Here is a 21,321-nt window from a genome sequence, read left to right on the forward strand (position 1 = left end):
ACTGATGTGAGAGGGCTATGGCTCTGGGAAAGAAACTATTGAAGTGTCTGTTAGTGTTTAGTTTTAATGGTCCTGAAGCATTTACCAGAAGGGAGTTTTTGGAATAAGTGATGAGCTGAATGAGATGAGTCCGTGGTGATCGTTTTGACATGGTTGGTGACACGAGATGCATACTGGTCTGCCACTGATGTAATTATTTTCCCAGCACACCTCAAAACAAGCAATATTTTAGATTTGGAGAGAGCTGTTGCTGAACCAAACCAGATATCAATGGAGAATGTGCTTACACTTTCAATTATGGCTTTGTAAAATTGAACTAGGATTGGCTGGGAAATATTTAGTTTGTTTAGTTGGTGTTAGAAGTACAGTCGCTGCTGTGCTTTTAAGTGATGGAAGTGGTGTTAATGTCCCAAGCTGAGAGTTTGTGATAGTTGGGCCCAAAAACCTGAAGGATTCCACCCATATGGACTGCAGAATCGTAAATTTCTAGTGGGAGAGGTTAAAACTGCTGTTTGTGAAAGTCAATGACTGTTTCCACTGTCTTGGTGGTATTGAACTCTAGGTTCAAAAGCACACTGTGACACAAGATGAGATACCTCTTTTCTGTAATGTGTTTCATTGCCATTTGTAATTAGACCAATAATGGTGGTGGTGTCATCAGCGAACTTAATGATTTTATCTGAAGAATCAGTGGCCCTCCAGTCATTGGCGTACAAGGAGTAAATTAGAGGGGAAAGTACATGGCCTTGAGGGGCACGTGTACTAATACAGAGACAGTCTGAGAGCCCACACGAATGTATTGTTTCTGGTTCGTCAGAAAACTGTAAATCCATTTTTCAGATGGAATGATTCAGATCAGTCTTGTAGAAATTTATTTACCTCAGTATTCTCCGATCCAGATGAGGACACACTTATGTACAATAATAGAAAAAGAAATTAAAAACCCAACATGGCCCTGACCCCTCTTGTACTCCCTTGTCTTAACCAGAAAACATATATACTGTAATTTATAAAACAACAAACAAACATTATTAGATAGACAGATATATACTTTATTAAATTAAAGAGTGATAACAATGCAGGTATAACAGACAATAACTTTGTGTAATGTTAACGTTTACCCCCCCGGGTGGAATTGAAGAGTCACACAGTGTGGTGGAGGAACGATCTCCTCAGTCTGTCAGTGGAGCAGGACGGTGACAGCAGTCTGTCACTGAAGCTGCTCCTCTGCCTGGAGATGACACTGTTCAGTGGATGCAGTGGATTCTCCATTATTGACAGAAACCTGCTCAGTGCCCATCGCTCCGCCATGGATGTGAAACTGTCCAGCTCCATGCCAACAATAGAGCCTGCCTTCCTCACTAGTTTGTCCAGGCGTGAGGCGTCCCTCTTCTTTATGCTGCTTCCCCAGCACACCACTGCGTAGAAGAGGGCGCTCGCCACAACCGTCTGATAGAACATCTGCAGCATCTTATTGCAGATGTTGAAGGGCACCAGCCTTATAAGGAAGTATAGTCGGCTCTGTCCTCTCTTGCACAGAGCATCAGTATTGGCAGTCCACTCCAATTTATCATCCAGCTGCACTCCCAGGTATTTATAGGTCTGTACCCTCTGCCCACAGTCACCTCTGATGATCACGGGGTCCATGAGGGGCCTGGTCCTCCTAAAATCCACCACCAGCTCCTTGGTTTTGCTGGTGTTCGGTTATACTATACTATATTATACACAAAGAGTCCAATGAAATCATGGAAACTGCGGAGATTGAGAAATGGATGAAAGCTGGCCAAGTCCTAAATGCTGAAATGACAGAAAACCACAATACAAACTATTCGAAGTATGAACCCAAACAGTCTCACCGATGCCTCCAGAAAGCAGTCTGACAGCCCTGGGATGTGGATGATGAAACGTCCTAAATCCCTTACTGCTGTGTGTGACTGGATAAACCACAATGATCCGTGGATGCCTTTGAATGCAGTAATAGCAGTGCTTGATATGAAGGATCATGGCGGTTCTATGCTTCCTTTTTCTTTTTTTCTTTTTGAAATGCAACTCAGGAGTAACAGGTACCCCCACCTCCTCAAGGGTCAAGTGTCGAGATTGGTGACATCCTTGCAGATGCAGCCAGGACACTCTTCTTCAGGTATAGATATTTTATACTGAAAAAAGTCAAATAAACACAATTCTTATATATATTGTGGCGGATGGCCGGGACCCATGCCTGGCTGTGATGCCCTTTTGTCACTGGATCCGGGGGAGCAGATCTTGGGAGCCACGCTACATTCCTCGGAACCTTTGTTGGCAGCCCCCCTGGGCTGCATCTGGGCCACTTTCGTGGAACACTGGAGATCATCCTGGTTGGCTTCCGCCAGGGGGAGCTGCATAGAGCTGCATGGCTTAACGAGCCCATCTGGGCCCATCTGTTCTGTTCTGTGTATTGTATTGTATTGACCCCCTCCTTTTTGACACCCACTGCACGCCCAACCTACCTGGAAAGGGGTCTCTCTTTGAACTGCCTTTCCTGAGGTTTCTTCCATTTTTTCCCTACTAGGTTTTTTTTGGGAGTTTTTCCTTGTCTTCTTAGAAAGTCAAGGCTGGGGGGCTGTCAAAAGGCAGGGCCTGTTAAAGCCCATTGCGGCACTTCCTGTGTGATTTTGGGCTATACAAAAATAAATTGTCTTGTATTGTATTGTAAGTGCAGCCGGAAGTAGGTCAATGAGTACCTGCAGCACTTCTGGGTGGGCTATAAGAGGAGCCTGCAGCCACTACTCAGGGTGCCAGAGTCGGGAGGAGGAGGACAAAGCTGCCTGGGAGGAGTAGTGGAGGAAGACAAAGAGTGTGATTTGGGGTGATTTCTCTTTGTATGTGTTTTGAGGACTGCGTAGGGCCTGTGGGACACAGGGAAGATGTGGCCCACGGCTGAAGAAAAAATACATCTTTTTGTTTATTTTACCCGTGCCTCTGGTGTCAGTCTGTGTCAGGTCGGCGCCAACCAAACGCCAATATCACAATACTAAAACAAACAAGATTGACATTTTATGTAGCCCTAATACACTGTATTTAGTAATTAGTGTAATCTGTACTTGAATTCTGAGAATTGTTCAAAGCTCATTGCAGCTGCACTTAGTGGTGCTCGCTATACCAAAAATAGGTTGTATTTTATTGTAGTTACAGTGTATAAAAAGCAACGCCTCTCTACTAGCTCCTCATACATTTCCACTTTAGTAATCATAAGAAAATTGTGACACGCATTTTCAAAGGTCTCCCAAGCTCTTTCTTCTACTACGCACAACTTGGATTTCACGTTTGCTTATCTGTTACCTGGTCCAGACAAGAGGTGGACCAACCTAGCCTTTTCGAAGTTCAGTAAAAACCATTTAAATGACAATTGTCTCTCTTATGGACAGGAAAAGGGCATCTTTTTAGTCTTTGAATTATGAATTCCTAGCTATTTTGAACAAATAAGAAAAAATATTGAATGAGAGCAAAAAGTGAGTAGCAAATATCTGATTCTGGGTTCCTTCTCCTTCTAGGACTGTAGAGTCGGAGTTGGAGTCAGAAGCAAATATTGGGTTAAGGGAGTCGCACTACTCTGACTCTGACTAAATGTAAATTGTAATATAACATGTTAAAGTTCAATTTCACATATACTGATTCGATTGAACTATTTTTGATCACAATATACCTTCGTTTTTACTTATGTAAGTTTAGTCTTCGGTTTAACGTTACTCAGCCACAACAACGTTGCTACAAACTTTAAACCCGACTTTTAACAGGGGAAAGTGCTAAAAAGCAGCCTGGTGATTCACGCAGGCCATGATGAGGTGCCTTGTATTTTGTATGTTGTGGGCTTTCAATCAGCACAGTAAATTTACGAGTCTAATTACAAACAGAGGAGTCGGAGCAGTGGCGGCTGCTAGCTTTTGAAACAAGGGAAGCTCATATTAGGCCTTCATCATAAAATTCATTATGTTATTTGTACGTAAATTCTGCCCTCCGTTCCTTTTGCAGAAAATGGTCTGTGACCCTGTCGTACCAATTGGCCGTCTTTTCCAGGGACTTAACCAGTTTCCTCTCAATGGCCAGGAGAGCAAGGTTGCTCAAACGATCTTGGCCCATCGTGTTGCGGGTGTATGACTTGACCTGTTTTAAACAGGAGAAGCTCCTCTCTACATCTGCTGATGTAGCGTCAATTGTTGCCACTAACGACAACAGCTTGTATAACTGAGGCATTGCACTATCCAACTCCATGTCTTTAAAAAACACCAAGAAATCACACAGCTTACCCCTGCTCCCCTGTAAGTCATGATCTGAATATAGTACTTGAAGTTCAGATCTCATTCTCCCTGAGTCAAAGAAATGGCCATAACTTTTCAGCACACTTTCAAATGCTGTCAATCAAAAAAGGGGTCCCGCCCTTTAAACAGCTCCTCCAATCATCATGCAGCAGCCCAGCGTCCTGGCCCGCCCACTGCTCCATTCACTCCCAGAGAAGCTGAGCTTCCCTGGAAGTGACGATTTTGGTGCATTTATCCAATTACCATCCAGCTTTTCTTCAGTGAAAAAAGCTCCTCTGTGCTTGCCCATAGAGCTTCAGTGAAGCTGAGCTTCAGGAGGGTTTAACACGCTGTGCTGCACGGAAATGTATGACAAGAAAATCACGTCAAACAATCTACAATAAATACTTGATTCTGAACGAGCTAGTCATGAAGTTGAATGCGTTCTAGCGCACTTTTATTAAAACCAATATAAATACGACAGTGCATATATGAGCATTTATTTTCTGACATAGTAGAGGAAGCGAAGCTTCCCTTGTAGTCTTAGTGCAGTTGCCACTGAGTCGCAGGTACCAGAAATTGAGGAGTTGGAGTCGAAGGTACCAGAAATTGAGGAGTTGGAGTCGGAGTCAAAGGATTTGTGTACCGACTCCACAGCCCTTGCTGTTTCCACCAAAACTAATGTTAAAAACATGAAAGACTACCATTTTATCTCAGAATATACTTCAAACAATATTCTGCACATGACAAATACTTCAGCCACAAAACAAAATTTTTAAAAAAATCAACAATATTTTTCAAACCACTGTTCTTCACTGAATCTGATATCTCACTGAAATGGTTTTGTGATAGAGAAATCCTAATTTTAGAAAGGGATTTAGCCCACCAAAACCTAGAAAGGTGACCGATTTTTTCGGGTGGAATGATTTTGGTGTTGACCAATTGTGTTTTTGTGTAGACATTGAGTTGTTTTATGGTTTTGTTTAGTTCAGATTCTGTTGTGAAGCTTTTCTTATCATTTTAGTTTGTTTTATTTTTATTTACTGGGGCATTATTTGTTTACACCAGAGGTGGGCAAAGTCATTCCTGGAGGGCTGCAATGGCTGCTGGTTTTTGTTCCATCCTAAGTGCTTAATAAGAAGCACTTATTGCTCAAGTAACACTTCTGCTTCATTTTTGCTGCCTCGCTCATTAAGATTCTGAACCCTTATTACCTATTTTAGTCTTAAACAGCTGTAGTCTTGGTTTTAAAATTGCTCCTTATTAGCAATAAGATGCAAATGACAAAAGAGACCAGCAGTTCTCCATTTATTTTGTTTTCATTTACATCTCTGTGTGTATTTATCATGCACTATTGGGTTTAATTAAATACTTGGAAGGAAAGTGAAGAGAAAAAAGTGAAGGACTGAGAATTACTCATCCGGTTTTAGACTTCAGATCATTTGGATGATATCCTTAGAAAGGGGAAGAAAATCTAGGATATGAGAATGACCTGACATAGCAAAGCTAAAGCACTAACAAGCCATGAAATTAAATTATTGGCAAGAATTCTAATTAAGCAATTGGGTTGGAACAAAAACCTGCAGCCACTGCGGCCCTCCAGGACTGACTTTGCCCACCCCTGGTTTACACAATGTGGTAGGATTCACCACGTGACATTGATCATTGCATCAGTCTGTCAGTTGGATAAAATTCTCTAAAACAATTCGCTGTTCGTTACCTTTCAGACAAGTAGGCAGTAGTGCCAGGTGTCAGTTTATTTCATTGAACTCCTTTCTGCCTTCGACTCTAATTTCTGTTTTGCCATTCTTGTCACTGACTTGGTTTCTCTCTTATGTGACTTACTGAAGAACCTCTGGTCACGAACGTTTCTGAACACGTACAAATTGGGTTACGATCAAAAAGTTTGCAAAAAGTTTGCATCTGTTCACAACCACATGCTCCGGTGGCGAACAAAAACACTGGCGGCCAGTTTCCCTACGCACATTTGTACGCGCCAGTGATTTCCCATTTTCTTTTGTTTGCCTATACAGGGCCTAACAAAGCAGCTGATGTTGCAAAAGGAGTTACAATGTTAACCAAGCAGAGGCCTCTAATGCTGGAAGTGGTGGAAAAACTGTTGTTAGTGTGGTTGAACGAGAAGCAACTTGCAGGGGATAACGTAAGTGAGGTGATCATATGCGAGAAAGCCAGGAAGATTCATGGCGATTTGCTGAAAAAAAATCCTTCTTCGAGTAGCGAAGGTGAGGAATTTAAAGCCAGTAGAGGATGGTTTGAATCACCATGGGTGCTTAAAACTCATAAAAAAAGTGTTTACAGCGAGTGGTTCGTAAGGGTCTAGCATGAACTCTTTCAATGTTAGTTTTCTCTGTTGTTCAAGTTTTTCTGTGTTATTCAATGTTTTTGCATTTAGTTTACTATTACACTGTGCATTCTATGGTATAATTAACTATTTTTGTGCTTAAAAAAATATATATTTACATACAGTTCGTAAGGTCTGGAACGGATTAATTGTATTTACATACAATCTTATGGGGAAATTACGTTTGGGTCGCGACCAAATCGGGCCGTGTCCGGAGTTTAGGAACGAATTACGGTTGTGACCACATTTACTTTGTAGTGGTGGCAGAGAAAAGGTTTTAATCTCATTTTCATGTACAATGGAAAGAAACAAAGTTTATGACATAAGAGTAGTCAAAGTGGTGGCTCCGAGTCTAGGGATCTGCACTGGCAATTGGAAGGTTGCCGGTTCGAATCCCGTAAAATGCCAAAAAGGGACTCTGCTTTGTTGGGCCCTTGAGCAAGGCCCTCAACCTGCAATTGCTAAGCGCTTTGAGTAATGAGAAAAGCGCTATATAAATGCAAAGAATTATTATTATTATTACTATTAATTGTGACCAGTGATGTGAAACACAAAAACAAGGTAAAAAAACTCCATGGAAAAAGAAAAAAAACAAAATCTCACATTACTTGTGTCACCTACTTGAAATCCACATGTCTATCATCCAGTAACCTGTTTAAAATATCCAAAACAAAAGCAATTTTGCTGAAGTATTATGAAATAGTTACTTCCAGAATTATCCACATGGACATAAACAGGAGACCTAAAGACTCATGGGTGTGACTTTTTGACCTAAAGACCCGCCACTCCCCATCATTCACTGGTCAAGAGTCCTGCCTTCAAGTCAAATAGACACTCTCGCCAGTCTTTCACTTAACAGTACTCTCTTAAGACACTTCTAAGTTCATCAGATCATTTCCTGCTTATTTTCTCCTATCACAATAATCCTTGGACGTGTTGTCTTTCACATGATTAAGTTACCCGTTTTCCTAAATTCTGTGAATTTACTACGTCAGAATGTGAACAATTTCACTTTCAATGATCTGAACCATGCTATGTCTTTTGATAGGTTGCTCACCACCAGTGATTACCGGTGTCACTTCAGCTGGGAAACTGGGAATGCATGTGATGTGGAATCCATCTACATATTCAGCAGTCCTCTGGTACATCATCGAGTGGCACGGCAGGGATGAGCAGATGTCTTGGAAAAAGGTGCCAGCAAGAAAAACCTCTGCATTTGCTGAAGGTGAGCTTTTCATTCATTGTGTACATTTCAAATGAAGTGCTGTGAGATTTTATATTTTCTGGCCAGCAGGAGGTGATGTTTCTCCATTAACTTCCGCTAATCATTTTTAAAGCAAGCTGAATGAGAAGACTTTAAAAGACAACTCTGGATGAGAAACCAATCAATACAATTAAAGTCTTTTCATTCAGAAATGAAAACTTTAATGAAAAATAGCAAAAAAATAATTGTCTCCAATATAGATTTACTTTGGTGCTCTAATAGCTGCAAATAAAATGTTAGAGCCTTGTAATAAATATATAGATTGGCACAATAAAATTATAAATAAAAAAAATGAAAAAAATCAATTAGCTTCCCCCTGTTTTTTGAAAGTTTAATTAGCAGGTATCTGGAGCAGGTTTTGCTTGAACTTTCTTATTATGACTTTAACATTTTGCTGGAGATATCAAAATTGTTATCTGTAGTGCAATAAAGGCAAATCTGTAATGTGTGGGGTGTGTGAAGAGTACTCAGAACAATGAGGTAAGTCAGCAAAGTGTAGGAGTTTAGTTTCACTAAATGCTAAGAAAATGACTTGGGTGGACACACATAAAAGAGGATGAGAAGAAATCACAGAAAGTGGCAGGACAATGAAAGAAGAGAATAAGTGGTGAGATCAAGAAAAGACCACGGGCATCCTACTGTTTGATGGTTTTGGTGGTACCCCCATGACCCAGGCTGAAGGTCCTATACAGGCAGACAGATAGAAATGGTGTGAAATGGTAGAAAATTGTGGCTGATGGTGTAGTGGGAGTAATTAAATAGCTGGTGTAGTTGGACGGTTGGGAGACAAAGTCAGAGAGGCGAGATTGCATTGGTTTGGACATGTGCAGAGGAGAGATGCTGTTGGGTATATTGGGAGAAGGATGTTAAAGATAGAGCCGCCAGGCAAGAGGAAAAGAGGAAGGCCTAAGCGAAGGTTTATGGATGTGGTGAGAGAGGACATGCAGGTGATGGGTGAGACAGAGCAAAATGGAGAGGACAGGAAGAGATGGAAGAAGATGATCCGCTGTGGCGACCCCTAATGGGAGCAGCCGAAATAATAATAAGAAGAAGTTAAGGGCTACAAGAGAAAAAATAAAAGTGCTTGAGGATCTACTGGTAAACTCCAGTATGTGTGTTGTAATACATAACATGGGTTGGCTGGTATCCCTGTCAGGATGGATGGTTCCTTACCTGACCAGGAGGCCTTTTTAATGGAAGGATGTGGGTGGACAGGCATCCCAACCAGGTTCATTAGTGGTACCTTGCGCAGTCGGGGTGCCATTTTGATGGATAGACAGGGGGAAACTGCTTCCCAGGGCCATGTGTTCCCCTAGTCCATTGAGATAGTAACATCTCTCTGATGTGCCTCCCCTGTGGACACCTACAGAGCTGCATGGGAGTTGTACTTTTGGTGGGCAGCCCTGTTGGGGTCCTCGGGGGATCTACTAGAGGCAGGATCTCTTGTCACAAGAAGGTTCCGCCTGACTTGGAAGTGCTTCCTGGAGGTAGTGTGATAGCACTGGAAGTTCTTCTGGGTCCGGCATAAAGGAAGCTGCCACACTTCAGTCCAGGAGAGTTGGAGATTGGCTTATTAGTCAAATGGAAAGAAAGAAAGAAAGAAAGAAAGAAAGAAAGAAAGAAAGAAAGAAAGAAAGAAAGATGTTTTGCCAAAATTAATAGCAGTGATGAATGTGTTTTAAGGGGAAGACAGAAGTAATGACACTCAGTAAGTGGAGAGGGCAGTAATTAAAGCAAACAACAAAATCCAAAATGCAAGATGATTTTTCAGTCTTCTTCTTCTTTTTTGTCAAAACTAACATGAAGGATCTAGTGTGCCATGATCACATAGCTGACAACTGTGTCTGGCTATGGCAAACAATACATACTGTACCTAAAAACGGTGATGCAGAAACATCACCAACAAAACAACAAAAAGTCTGCACTAATTTGTGGTGTTCATAGTAAATGTAATGATTTACGTAATCAAGTAGAAGTAGATAATAAACAAGAATTGTTGAATTAGATATTTGAAATATTAAAATGTGTGCTTCAGATTAAATGTTATCAGTTGTAATAGACGTTTGTCATTTTTCATCCTCTAATAGAGGACCATTGAGGGCTAACTCCTTAGCAAAAGATCAAAAAATTAAAAATAACATCAAATCGTCATCTCTGACCTTGAAATAGTCTAAAACGATACCCCACATACTTATGTCTGGGATTTGTTATTTTTAAACTTCTGGGAGTGGCTCTTAGAGGGGCTAGGACCACCAGTACAGAATCAAATATCAAAAGTATTATCACATTTATGATGAGCAACCTCAAAATAGCAAAAAGCGACACTCCACATGCCTATATCGCTGATTTCCATTTATCCAAAGCTTTGTATAAAAGATCAACTTTGACCCCTTGTATCCCATTTGGGGTTGAAGCCCTGGGGGTCGGTTGATGTGACACACAACTTCAAGTCCTTCTGATCATTTTTGCTGAAGACACCTATTGGTTTATTCTTTATCATAAAGGTGTTGTGGAAGTTGGCCCGGACACAGACAGGTGGACACCGAAGGTTCAACCACCAACACACGTTTATTATACATTATTTACAAAAATACTGCACACACAACCCAGTGCCCCTGCACCAATCACCCGTCAAGTCCTGGCCTCTTCTCAATGCCTTTTCCTTTCCTGACTGCCTCCACTTGTCTCCTCTGAGCTCCGTCCTCTTCCACCCGACTCCAGCCCTTGAATGGAAGGAGGTGGCCCCTTTTATATTCAACTGGACGTGCTCCAGGTGCCTCCCAATGAGCTTCTGCCAGCACTCCCTGGTGTGGCGGAAGTGCCAGCTGTGCACCCGAAAGCACTCCGGGAGTCCCTGGTCTTCATCCCCCCTGAGGACCAGGGCTCTTCAGACATCTGGGTTCCCCCTTGTGGTGACAACGGGCCCCTATAGGGTTGAGCTTCCATGCTCCTTTCCTGTGGTTCCCACAGCCACCAGGGCGGCTGCCCCCTCGTCGTCCAGAGGAGGCGTAATTCCTCCTTCAGTCCTTCTGGCAGCTGGGTACCTCCCCCAGCCGCTCGCCACAGTGTCATTTGCTGCACAAAATATGGTCCAAAAATTACTTAAAAATGAGGGTCCCCAAAAAGCAAAATGAACAGGCAAACGAAACACGATGGCAAAACGAAAATTAGAGTGGAAGGCAGAAAGGAGTTCAATGAAAAGAACCGTCCTCTGACATTTGGGCCTACTTGTTTGAAAGCTGACTAACACTGAATTGTTTTAAAGAATTGTAATCCATCTGATGCAGTGACGCAACAGCCGAGATCACAGTCAAATGGTATATCATATGTGGGGGTCTTCTCGTGAATCAGTAGGCACCAGACACAAAAAAGTAAACCTGAAGTGATTTCAAAGCATCTAGAAGTAACACAAAAATGATGGTAACATCCATCCATCCATCCATTGTCTCCCGCTTATCCGAGGTCGGGTCGCGGGGGCAGCAGCTTGAGCAGAGATGCCCAGACTTCCCTCTCCCCGGCCACTTCTTCTAGCTCTTCCGGGAGAATCCCAAGGCGTTCCCAGGCCAGTCGAGAGACATAGTCCCTCCAGCGTGTCCTGGGTCTTCCCCGGGGCCTCTTCCCGGTTGGACGTGCCCGGAACACCTCACCAGGGAGGCGTCCAGGAGGCATCCTGATCAGATGCCTGAGCCACCTCATCTGACTCCTCTCGATGCGGAGGAGCAGCGGCTCTACTCTGAGCCCCTCCCGGATGACTGAGCTTCTCACCCTATCTTTAAGGGAAAGCCCAGACACCCGGCAGAGGAAACTCATTTCAGCCGCTTGTATTCGCGATCTCGTTCTTTCGGTCACTACCCATAGCTCATGACCATAGGTGAGGGTAGGAACATAGATCGACTGGTAAATTGAGAGCTTCGCCTTGCGGCTCAGCTCCTTTTTCACCACGACAGACCGATGCAATGCCCGCATTACTGCGGATGCCGCACCAATCCGCCCGTCGATCTCACGCTCCATTCTTCCCTCACTCGTGAACAAGACCCCGAGATACTTGAACTCCTCCACTTGGGGCAGGATCTCGCTACCAACCCTGAGAGGGCACTCCACCCTTTTCCAGCTGAGGACCATGGTCTCGGATTTGGTGGTGCTGATTCTCATCCCAGCTGCTTCACACTCAGCTGCGAACCAATCCAGAGAGAGCTGAAGATCACGGCCTGATGAAGCAAACAGGACAACATCATCTGCAAAAAGCAGTGACCCAATCCTGAGCCCACCAAACCGGACCCCCTCAACACCCTGGCTGCGCCTAGAAATTCTGTCCATAAAAGTTATGAACAGAATCGGTGACAAAGGGCAGCCCTGGCGGAGTCCAACTCTCACTGGAAACGGGTTCGACTTACTGCCGGCAATGCGGACCAAGCTCTGGCACCGATCGTACAGGGACTGAACAGCCCTTATCAGGGGGGCCGGTACCCCATACTCTCGGAGTACCCCCCACAGGATTCCCCGAGGGACACGGTCGAATGCCTTTTCTAAGTCCACAAAACACATGTAGACTGGTTGGGCAAACTCCCATGCACCCTCCAGGACCCTGCTAAGGGTATAGAGCTGGTCCACTGTTCCGCGACCAGGACGAAAACCACACTGTTCCTCCTGAATCCGAGGCTCGACTATCCGACGGACCCTCCTCTCCAGGACCCCTGAATAGACTTTTCCAGGGAGGCTGAGGAGTGTGATCCCTCTGTAGTTGGAACACACCCTCCGATCCCCCTTCTTAAAGAGGGGGACCACCACCCTGGTCTACCAATCCAGAGGCACTGTCCCTGATGTCCATGCGATGTTGCAGAGGCGTGTCAGCCAAGACAGTCCTACAACATCCAGAGCCTTGAGGAACTCCGGGCGTATCTCATCCACCCCCGGGGCCCTGCCACCAAGGAGTTTTTTGACCACCTCGGTGACCTCAGTCCCAGAGATGGGGGAGCCCACCTCTGAGTCCCCAGGCTCTGCTTCCTCATTGGAAGGCATGTTAATGGGATTGAGGAGGTCTTCGAAGTATTCCCCCCACCGACCCACAACGTCCCGAGTCGAGGTCAGCAGCGCACCATCCCCACCATATACAGTGTTGACACTGCACTGCTTCCCCCTCCTGAGACGCCGGATGGTGGACCAGAATCTCCTTGAAGCCGTCCGAAAGTCATTCTCCATGGCCTCCCCAAACTCCTCCCACGCCCGAGTTTTTGCCTCAGCAACCACCAAAGCCGCATTCCGCTTGGCCTGCCGGTACCTATCAGCTGCCTCTGGGGTCCCACAGGACAAAAGGGTCCTGTAGGACTCCTTCTTCAGCTTGACGGCATCCTTCACCGCCGGTGTCCACCAGCGGGTTCGGGGATTGCCGCCACGACAGGCACCGACCACCTTACGGCCACAGCTCCGGTCAGCTGCCTCAACAATAGAGGCACGGAACATGGCCCATTCGGACTCAATGTCCCCCACCTCCCTCGGGATGTGGTCGAAGTTCTGCCGGAGGTGGGAGTTGAAGCTACTTCTGACAGGGGGCTCTGCCAGACGTTCCCAGCAGACCCTCACAACACGTTTGGGCCTACCACGCCTGACCGGCATCCTCCCCCACCATCGAAGCCAACTCACCACCAGGTGGTGATCAGTTGACAGCTCCGCCCCTCTCTTCACCCGAGTGTCCAAGACATGTGGCCGCAAGTCCGACGACACGACCACAAAGTCGATCATCGAACTGAGGCCTAGGGTGTCCTGGTGCCAAGTGCACATATGAACACCCCTATGCTTGAACATGGTGTTTGTTATGGACAATCCGTGACGAGCACAGAAGTCCAATAACAAAACACCGCTCGGGTTCAGATCAGGGGGGCCATTCCTCCCAATCACGCCCTTCCAGGTCTCACTGTCATTGCCCACGTGAGCATTGAAGTCTCCCAGCAGAACGAGGGAGTCCCCAGAAGGTATGCCCTCTAGCACCCCCTCCAGGGACTCCAAAAAGGGTGGGTACTCCGAACTGCTGTTCGGCGCATACGCACAAACAACAGTTAGGACCCGTCCCCCCACCCGAAGGCGAAGGGAGGCTACCCTCTCGTCCACCGGGGTAAACCCCAATGTACAGTCTCCAAGTTGGGGGGCAATAAGTATACCCACACCTGCTCGGCGCCTCTCACCGGGGGCAACTCCAGAGTGGTAGAGAGTCCAGCCCCTCTCAAGGAGATTGGTTCCAGAGTCCAAGCTGTGCGTCGAGGTGAGTCCGACTATATCTAGCCTGAACCTCTCAACTTCGCGCACTAGCTCAGGCTCCTTCCCCTTCAGAGAGGTGACATTCCACGTCCCAAGAGCCAGCTTCTGTAGCCGAGGATCAGACCGCCAAGGTCCAAAAAGCATAAATACAAAAAAGAGAAGAAAATTAATGAGAAAGTCAATATACGGATACCCAATGGCAAGCTTTGTGGTTTGTTTTGTATGAAAACCTTTTGAGTTTGTTGGAAATGTATAACAGTCCATCAAAATTCTTTACTGTTCCATCAGCTGCCTTAGACCCCTCCATGAAAAACTGGAGGCACCTTTGTCTTTGCTGTCTGCAAAATCATTTGACATTAGTCAAGTCAAGTCAATAAGACATCTAACTAAGAAAAAGTTTAGGGTCTGGTGGGAAAGAGAACTTTTCTTTGAAACAAAGGGAAATGCTCATTTTCCTTGAGGTAAAGGTCAAAGGGGTCCTTTTGCACTCAGTTTTGTTAGAAAAAGAACATGCAAATGAAAACAAATAAACCCTGAATCCTTAAAGACCCTAATAAAGACCACCCTCATATGAAGTGTAGCACAAGAATGTTTCGGCCCATCAGTGTACTCTATAAATGTCGATGTGTTGCAGGTTATGCTCCTGGGGTCCGCTATCAAATCTACCTCTGGGCAATGTCCTTGGATGGGGAATGCCAGCCAGCTGTGACTGAAGGGTACTCAGAACAACAAGGTAAGTCACGGCCCCTTTCAGCGTTTTCACTAGATGCTAAAATAAATGACTCGGGTGGACAAATAAAAGAGGATGACAAGGAGTCACATAGAGTGGTAGATCAATGAAAACAACAGAATAAGTGGTGAGATCAAGAACAGACCACGGGCATCCTTCAGTTTGATTGTTTTGGTGGTACCCCCATAAACCAGCCTGAAGGTTCTATGCAGGCAGGCAGATAGAAATGGAGTGAAAATGGTAGAACACTGGAATAAAATAGGTGGTGTATTTAAGGGCTACAGGAGAAAAAATTAAAAGTGCTTGGGGGTCTACTGGTGAACTCCAGTACAGGTGCTGGTCATAAAATTAGAAAATCATGACAAAGTTGATTTATTTCAGTAATTCCATTCAAAAAGTGAAACTTGTATATTAGATTCATTCATTACACACAGACTGATGTATTTCAAATGTTTATTTCTTTTAATGTTGATGATTATAACTGACAACTAATGAAAGTCCCAAATTCACTATCTCGGAAAATTAGAATATCAATTAAGACCAATGCAAAAAAAGGATTTTTAGAAATGTTGGCCAACTGAAAGGTATGAACATGAAAGTATGAGCATGTACAGCACTCAATATTTAGTTGGGGCTCCTTTGGCCTGGATTACTGCAGCAATGCGGCGTGGCATGGAGTCGATCAGTCTGACACTGCTCAGGTGTTATGAGAGCCCATGTTGCTCTGATAGTGGCCTTCAGCTCTTCTGAATTGTTGGGTCTGGCGTATTGCATCTTCCTCTTCACAATACCCCATAGATTTTCTATGGGGTTAAGGTCAAGCAAGTTTGCTGGCCAATCAAGAACAGGGATACCATGGTCCTTAAACCAGGTCCTGGTAGCTTTGGCACTGTGTGCAGGTGCCAGGTCCTGTTGGAAAATGAAATCTGCATCTCCATAAAGTTTGTCAGCAGCAGGAAGCATGAAGTGCTCTAAAGCTTCCTGGCAGACTTCTGCGTTGACCTTGGACCTCAGAAAACACAATGGACCAACACCAGCAGATGACATGGCACCCCAAACCATCACTGACTGTGGAAACTTTACACTGGACCTCACGCAACATGGATTCTGTGCCTCTCCTCTCTTCCTCCAGACTCTAGGACCTTGATTTCCAAAGGAAATACAAAATTTACTTTCATCAGAGAACATAACTTTGGACCACTCAGCAGCAGTCCAAAGGTGAGACGCTTCTGACGCTGTCTCTTGTTCAAGAGTGGCTTGACACAAGGAATGTGACAGCTGAAACCCATGTCTTGCATACATCTGTGCGTGGTGGTTCTTGAAGCACTGACTCCAGCTGCAGTCCACTCTTTGTGAATCTCCCCCACATTTTTGAATGGGTTTTGTTTCACAATCCTCTCCAGGGTGCGGTTATCCCTATTGCTTGGACACTTTTTTCTACCACATCTTGTCCTTCCCTTCGCCTCTCTATTAATGTGCTTGGACACAGAGCTCTGTGAACAGCCAGCCTCTTTAGCAATGACCTTTTGTGTCTTGTCCTCCTTGTGCAAGGTGTCAATGGTCGTCTTTTGGACAACTGTCAAGTCAGCAGTCTTCCCCATGATTGTGTAGCCTACAGAACTCGACTGAGAGACCATTTAAAGGCTTTTGCAGGTGTTTTGAGTTAATTAGCTGATTAGAGTGTGGCACCACGTGTCTTCAATATTGAACCTTTTCACAATATTCTAATTTTCCGAGATACTGAATTTGGGACTTTCATTAGTTGTCAGTTATAATCATCAACATTAAAAGAAATAAACATTTGAAATACATCAGTCTGTGTGTAATGAATGAATTTAATATGCAAGTTTCACTTTTTGAATGGAATTACTGAAATAAATCAACTTTGTCATGATATTCTAATTTTACGACCAGCACCTGTATATCTGTTATACTGTAATAGTGTGGAACGAGCCCCGGACACAGACAGGCAGACATGTTGAAAAGGACCACCACACGTTTATTTACAACTATTTATAATAACAAGTGCACACAAACCCCTTAAACTCCCTCAAAGTCTAGGCCAAAACAACACTATGCCTCTTTAACTCTTCAGGCCGCCTCCTTGCCTCCTCCAAGACCTCGTCTATCGACCTCCTGACTCCAGCCATCAAATGGAGGGAGGCGGCCCCTTTTATAACCACCCGGATGTGCTCCAGGTGCCTCCCGACACTCTTCCGTCGGCACTCCCCAGTGTGGTGGAAGTGCCGGCTGTGTACCCAGAAGCACTCCGGGTGTCCCTGGTCTTCTTCCCCCCAGCACTTCCTGGTGTGGTGGAAGTGCTGAGGGCCAGGGCTCCAAAGGCATTGGGGTGCCCCCTGGCGGTGACCACGGGCCCCTACAGGGCTGAGCTTCAAAGCTCTGTACCCATGGTTCCCAAAGCCACCAGGGCGGTCGCCCGCACGTGATCTGGGGGAGGCATAAGCCCTCCTCTGGTCCTTCCAGGCGTCCAGGCCGGGTACCACCCGCAGCCACCTGTGACAATAGACAACATGGGTTGGCTGGCATCCCAGCCAGGATAGATGGTGCCTTACCTGGCCAGGAGGCATCTTTAATGAAAGTCTGTGGGTAGACGGGCATCCCAACCAGATTGGTTAGTGGTACCTTTCCTGGTCAGGAGGCCGTTATAATGGATGTACAGGGTGGAGACTGCCTCCCAGGGCTATGTGTTTCCCCAGTACATTGAATGGCGACATCCCATTGCCATTCTTCCCGTTGAGGCACACGCAGGGTAACATAGGAGTTGAAGTTTTAGGCAGCCCTGTTGGGTTCCTCGGGTGCCGCTAGAGGGAGTTGCTGGAGGCAGGTTCTCTTGTCACAGGGAGGTTCCACCTGACCCAGAAGCAATGTTATAGCCCTGAAGGTACTCCTGGATCCAGTATAAAGGAAGCTGCTACGCTTCATTCAGGTGAGTTGGAGTTGGGTGGAAGAGGACAAAGCTCACCTGGGAGGTGTGGAGGAAAAGGTAAGAAGAGGGCTGTGGTTATGTTGTGGTTATTATGATTGGTCACATTGTCAAATGCTCCTCGTCACAAAAATAGGAAAAGCTGAGTTGCAAGACTGTGACATGATGTGCCAAAAATAAAGTGCAACTGGTGGGATGTATCTTGATTTCAACCATACATCTGGACAAGCCAAAGAGAGAACCATCATGACAAGAAAATTGAAAGTTGAAGAAAAGTTCAACAAGTCAGTTTTATCCAAGAAGAGTGGTCAATATCAGCCTGAAGGTCCTATATAGTGCCCTTCATAATGTTTGGGACAATGACACATTTTTTTTTTCTGATTTCCACCTCTGATTTACAGTTTGAAATTACAAATCAAGTAATTCAGACATTGTGATTAAAACATACATAGCAGATTTTCATTTAAGTGGATTTGCTCTACATTTCGGTCATACAACACTTTTTCTACTTGGTCCCTCCATTTCAGGACACCATAATGTTTGGGACACAGCAATGTCAGGTCTATTAAGGCCGTCATATTTAGTACTTTGTCACATGTCACTTGCATGCAATGACTGCTTGATTTCTGCAATTCATAGACATCACCAGGTGCCGAGGGTCTGCTCTGGTGTTGCTCTGCCAAGCCTCTAATACAGCTAGCTTTAGCTCCTACTTATTTTGGGGGCTTGTCCCCTTTAAGTTTGCTCTGCATTTTATGGAAGGCCTGCTCGACTGGATTTAATTCAGGTGACCAGTCTAGTCATTCAAGGATTTTCCATTTTTTGCTTTCATTGCCTTAGCAGTGTGTTTGGACCATTATTTTGTTGTACGATGAAGGGCCGTCCAAAGAGTTTGGAGACATTTACTGGAACCTGAGCAGCTCAGATGTTTCTCTACACCTCAGAATTCATTGTGTGACCGCCATCACCAGTTCCATCATCAATGAAGAGAAGAGTGCCAGGAGCTGTGGCAACCATACATGCCCAAAGCATAAGACCCCCACATCCATATTTAACAGATGAGATGGGCTGCTTTGGATCTTGGGCAGTTCCTTTTGGTTTCCACACTCTGCCTTTGCCATTATTCTGATGAGGTTCATCTTAGTCTCGTCTGTCCACAAGACCTTCTCCCAAAATTCTGCAGGCTCTTTGAATTCCTTTTTCACAAACCGTAATTTGGCCATCCTGTTTTTATAACTAACTAGTGGTCTGCATCTTGCAGTGCTGCCTCTGTATTTCTGTCCATGAAGTCTTCTGCTGATAGTCGTCTCGGACACACACACATTTTGGCCCCCTGAATTCTGTTTCTGATCCATTGGACAGGTGTTTGTGGCCTTTTTTCTTTCTCATGGTGAGGATACTTTTGTCATCAGAAGTGAAGGTCTTCCTTGGCCTACCAGTTCCTTTGTGATTCCTGAGCTTACCAGTAAGTTCTTTCTTCTTCATGATATTCCAGAAGATTGATTTAGGTCATCCTAAGGTTTTTCCGATGTCTCCACTGGTTTTATTCTTGTTTTTCAGCTTCATAATGGCTTCTTTGACTTTCATTGGCACAGCTCTTGTCCTCATTTAGAACAATGGCAACTACAGACTCCAAAGGGTAGAAGCAAGCTAAGGTTTCTTATGAAGCCATGAAATCCACCTGAGGAATCACAAACACCAGGGACACCAATTGTCTCAAACATTATGGTGCCTTGTAATGGGGAGACCATGTAGACAGAGTGTTGTCATCTCTACATGGGGTGACCGAAATGTATGCAAATTCCCTTAAATGAAAGTCACTCTAATCACGTCTGAATTGCATGATTTGTAATTTTAAACTGTGGAGCAGAGGGGTCAATTAAGGAAAAATGTGTCTTTGTCCTAAACATTATGGAGGTCACTGGACAAGCAGGCAGATAGAAATGGTGTGTTCAGGCACAATGGAAGTTTTCAGTGTTTCCATTTGCGACCTTCCACCTTACCACTTTGTGGTGTCTGTTTGAATTTGCATTTGGATTTTTTCGGGAGAAACGTGAGGTTGCTTTTGATTTGCTACTCGGTCTGCACAGAAAGTAATTCAAGATAAAGTACTAAAATATGTTCCATTTGTTCACATGTACATGAAATTAGTTCTAATAATTTATAATTATTTGTTTTACTTCAGACACAAATTAATCATTAGAAGTGATCAAATATTTAAAATTTGCATTGATGCTGTGAGCCTGTCTTATGTTCTCACACTGACTCAACTGTCTGTGCCACATTACTACCTGCAAAAAATTATTTGAATAAGGAGACAACTCACATCCAGTTTTGTAATGTCACAGAACCAGCTGCTGGACCGACCATTTCAGTGACAGAAGTTACCACGAAAAGCATGAAGGTTCAATGGGAGGAGATTTCAGTGCAGCAGCAGAGAGGATTTATTCAAAACTACACGCTATACCTGAGAAAAGGCACCACAGGTTCTTACTTGAAATGTAAGTAAATTTCACAATGGCACGACTTATGCTGATTAGTAAATGCAGATCTGGAGTGGCCTGGGATGGACATGCCACTCATTAGACAGTGTGGCAGATGGCCGGGGCCCATGTCCGGCCCAGGACGCCCCTGCAGAATATGTACCAGGGTAGCAAGCATGGGAAACACAACATCTCCCCCCCCCCCCCACAATGGACGCTAGATGGCAGCCTCCCTGGGTTGCAGCGGTGCCTTGGACTCCCCCAGGGCTTAATGGGGGTTGGAGTTTTGTGCAGCCCTGTTGGGTTCTGCAGGCGCCAACGGGGGGTGCTGCAGCAGGAGCTGCTGGACCCTTCTGGGCACTGGTTTCACCACATCCGGGTGCCCAATAAAAGGAGCCAGCAACCACCACTCAGGGGCCAGAGTCGTATGAAGGAGGATGAGGTTGCCTGGGAGGAGTGGTGGTGCCAAAGGAGGTGGTTTGCTTTTGTGTGTCAGTCTTTTTGGGACTGTGTTGTGGCTGGGAGACACGGGGGAAGACATGCCCTCCAGCTGAAGAAAAAAAAAAGTTTATTTATTTTATATGTGTGCCTCCATGTACAATCAGTGTCGGGTTGGGCGCATATATAGCGCCTTATTACACTGGCGTAGTCGGCAGGATGCCAATTGTGGAAGCTCAGCCCTGGAACACAGACAGGCACACACCGAGGGTTCCTAAAAGCATACATTTATTTACAATTTGTCCACACAACACACAGTATCCCTGCACCAAACACTTTCTTCACGGGCCCTCCAATGGTCCTGCACCGCCTCCACTCCTCTCCACTGAGCTCTGTCCTCATCCTCCTGACACCAGCTCTCGACTAGAGGGAGGCGGCCCCTTTTATTCTCACCCGGATGTGCTCCAGGTGCTGCTCTGATTGACTTCCTGCGGCACTTCCTGGTGTGGTGGAAGTGCTGCATTAGCACCCGGAAGCCCTCCTGGTGTCCCCGGTATTCCTTCCGCCAGCACCT

General features: G+C 45.1%; 1 protein-coding gene across 2 annotated transcripts in view; it reads left to right on the forward strand.

Annotated features, from left to right (window-relative positions):
* The window catches only part of il23r (interleukin 23 receptor), a 197,280-nt gene that overhangs the window by 112,776 nt on the left and 63,183 nt on the right, over nt 1-21,321 (forward strand). For both annotated transcript variants that reach the window (XM_051932709.1, XM_028810984.2), the window contains 3 exons: nt 7,685-7,861; nt 14,787-14,885; nt 20,175-20,327. In XM_051932709.1, coding sequence (XP_051788669.1) covers nt 7,685-7,861; nt 14,787-14,885; nt 20,175-20,327 — 429 coding nt within the window. The remainder of the gene's footprint in view (nt 1-7,684; nt 7,862-14,786; nt 14,886-20,174; nt 20,328-21,321) is intronic.

This window comes from Erpetoichthys calabaricus, chromosome 10 (assembly GCF_900747795.2).
Source record: "Erpetoichthys calabaricus chromosome 10, fErpCal1.3, whole genome shotgun sequence".
In the NCBI taxonomy this organism is placed as follows: Eukaryota; Metazoa; Chordata; class Cladistia; order Polypteriformes; family Polypteridae; genus Erpetoichthys; species Erpetoichthys calabaricus.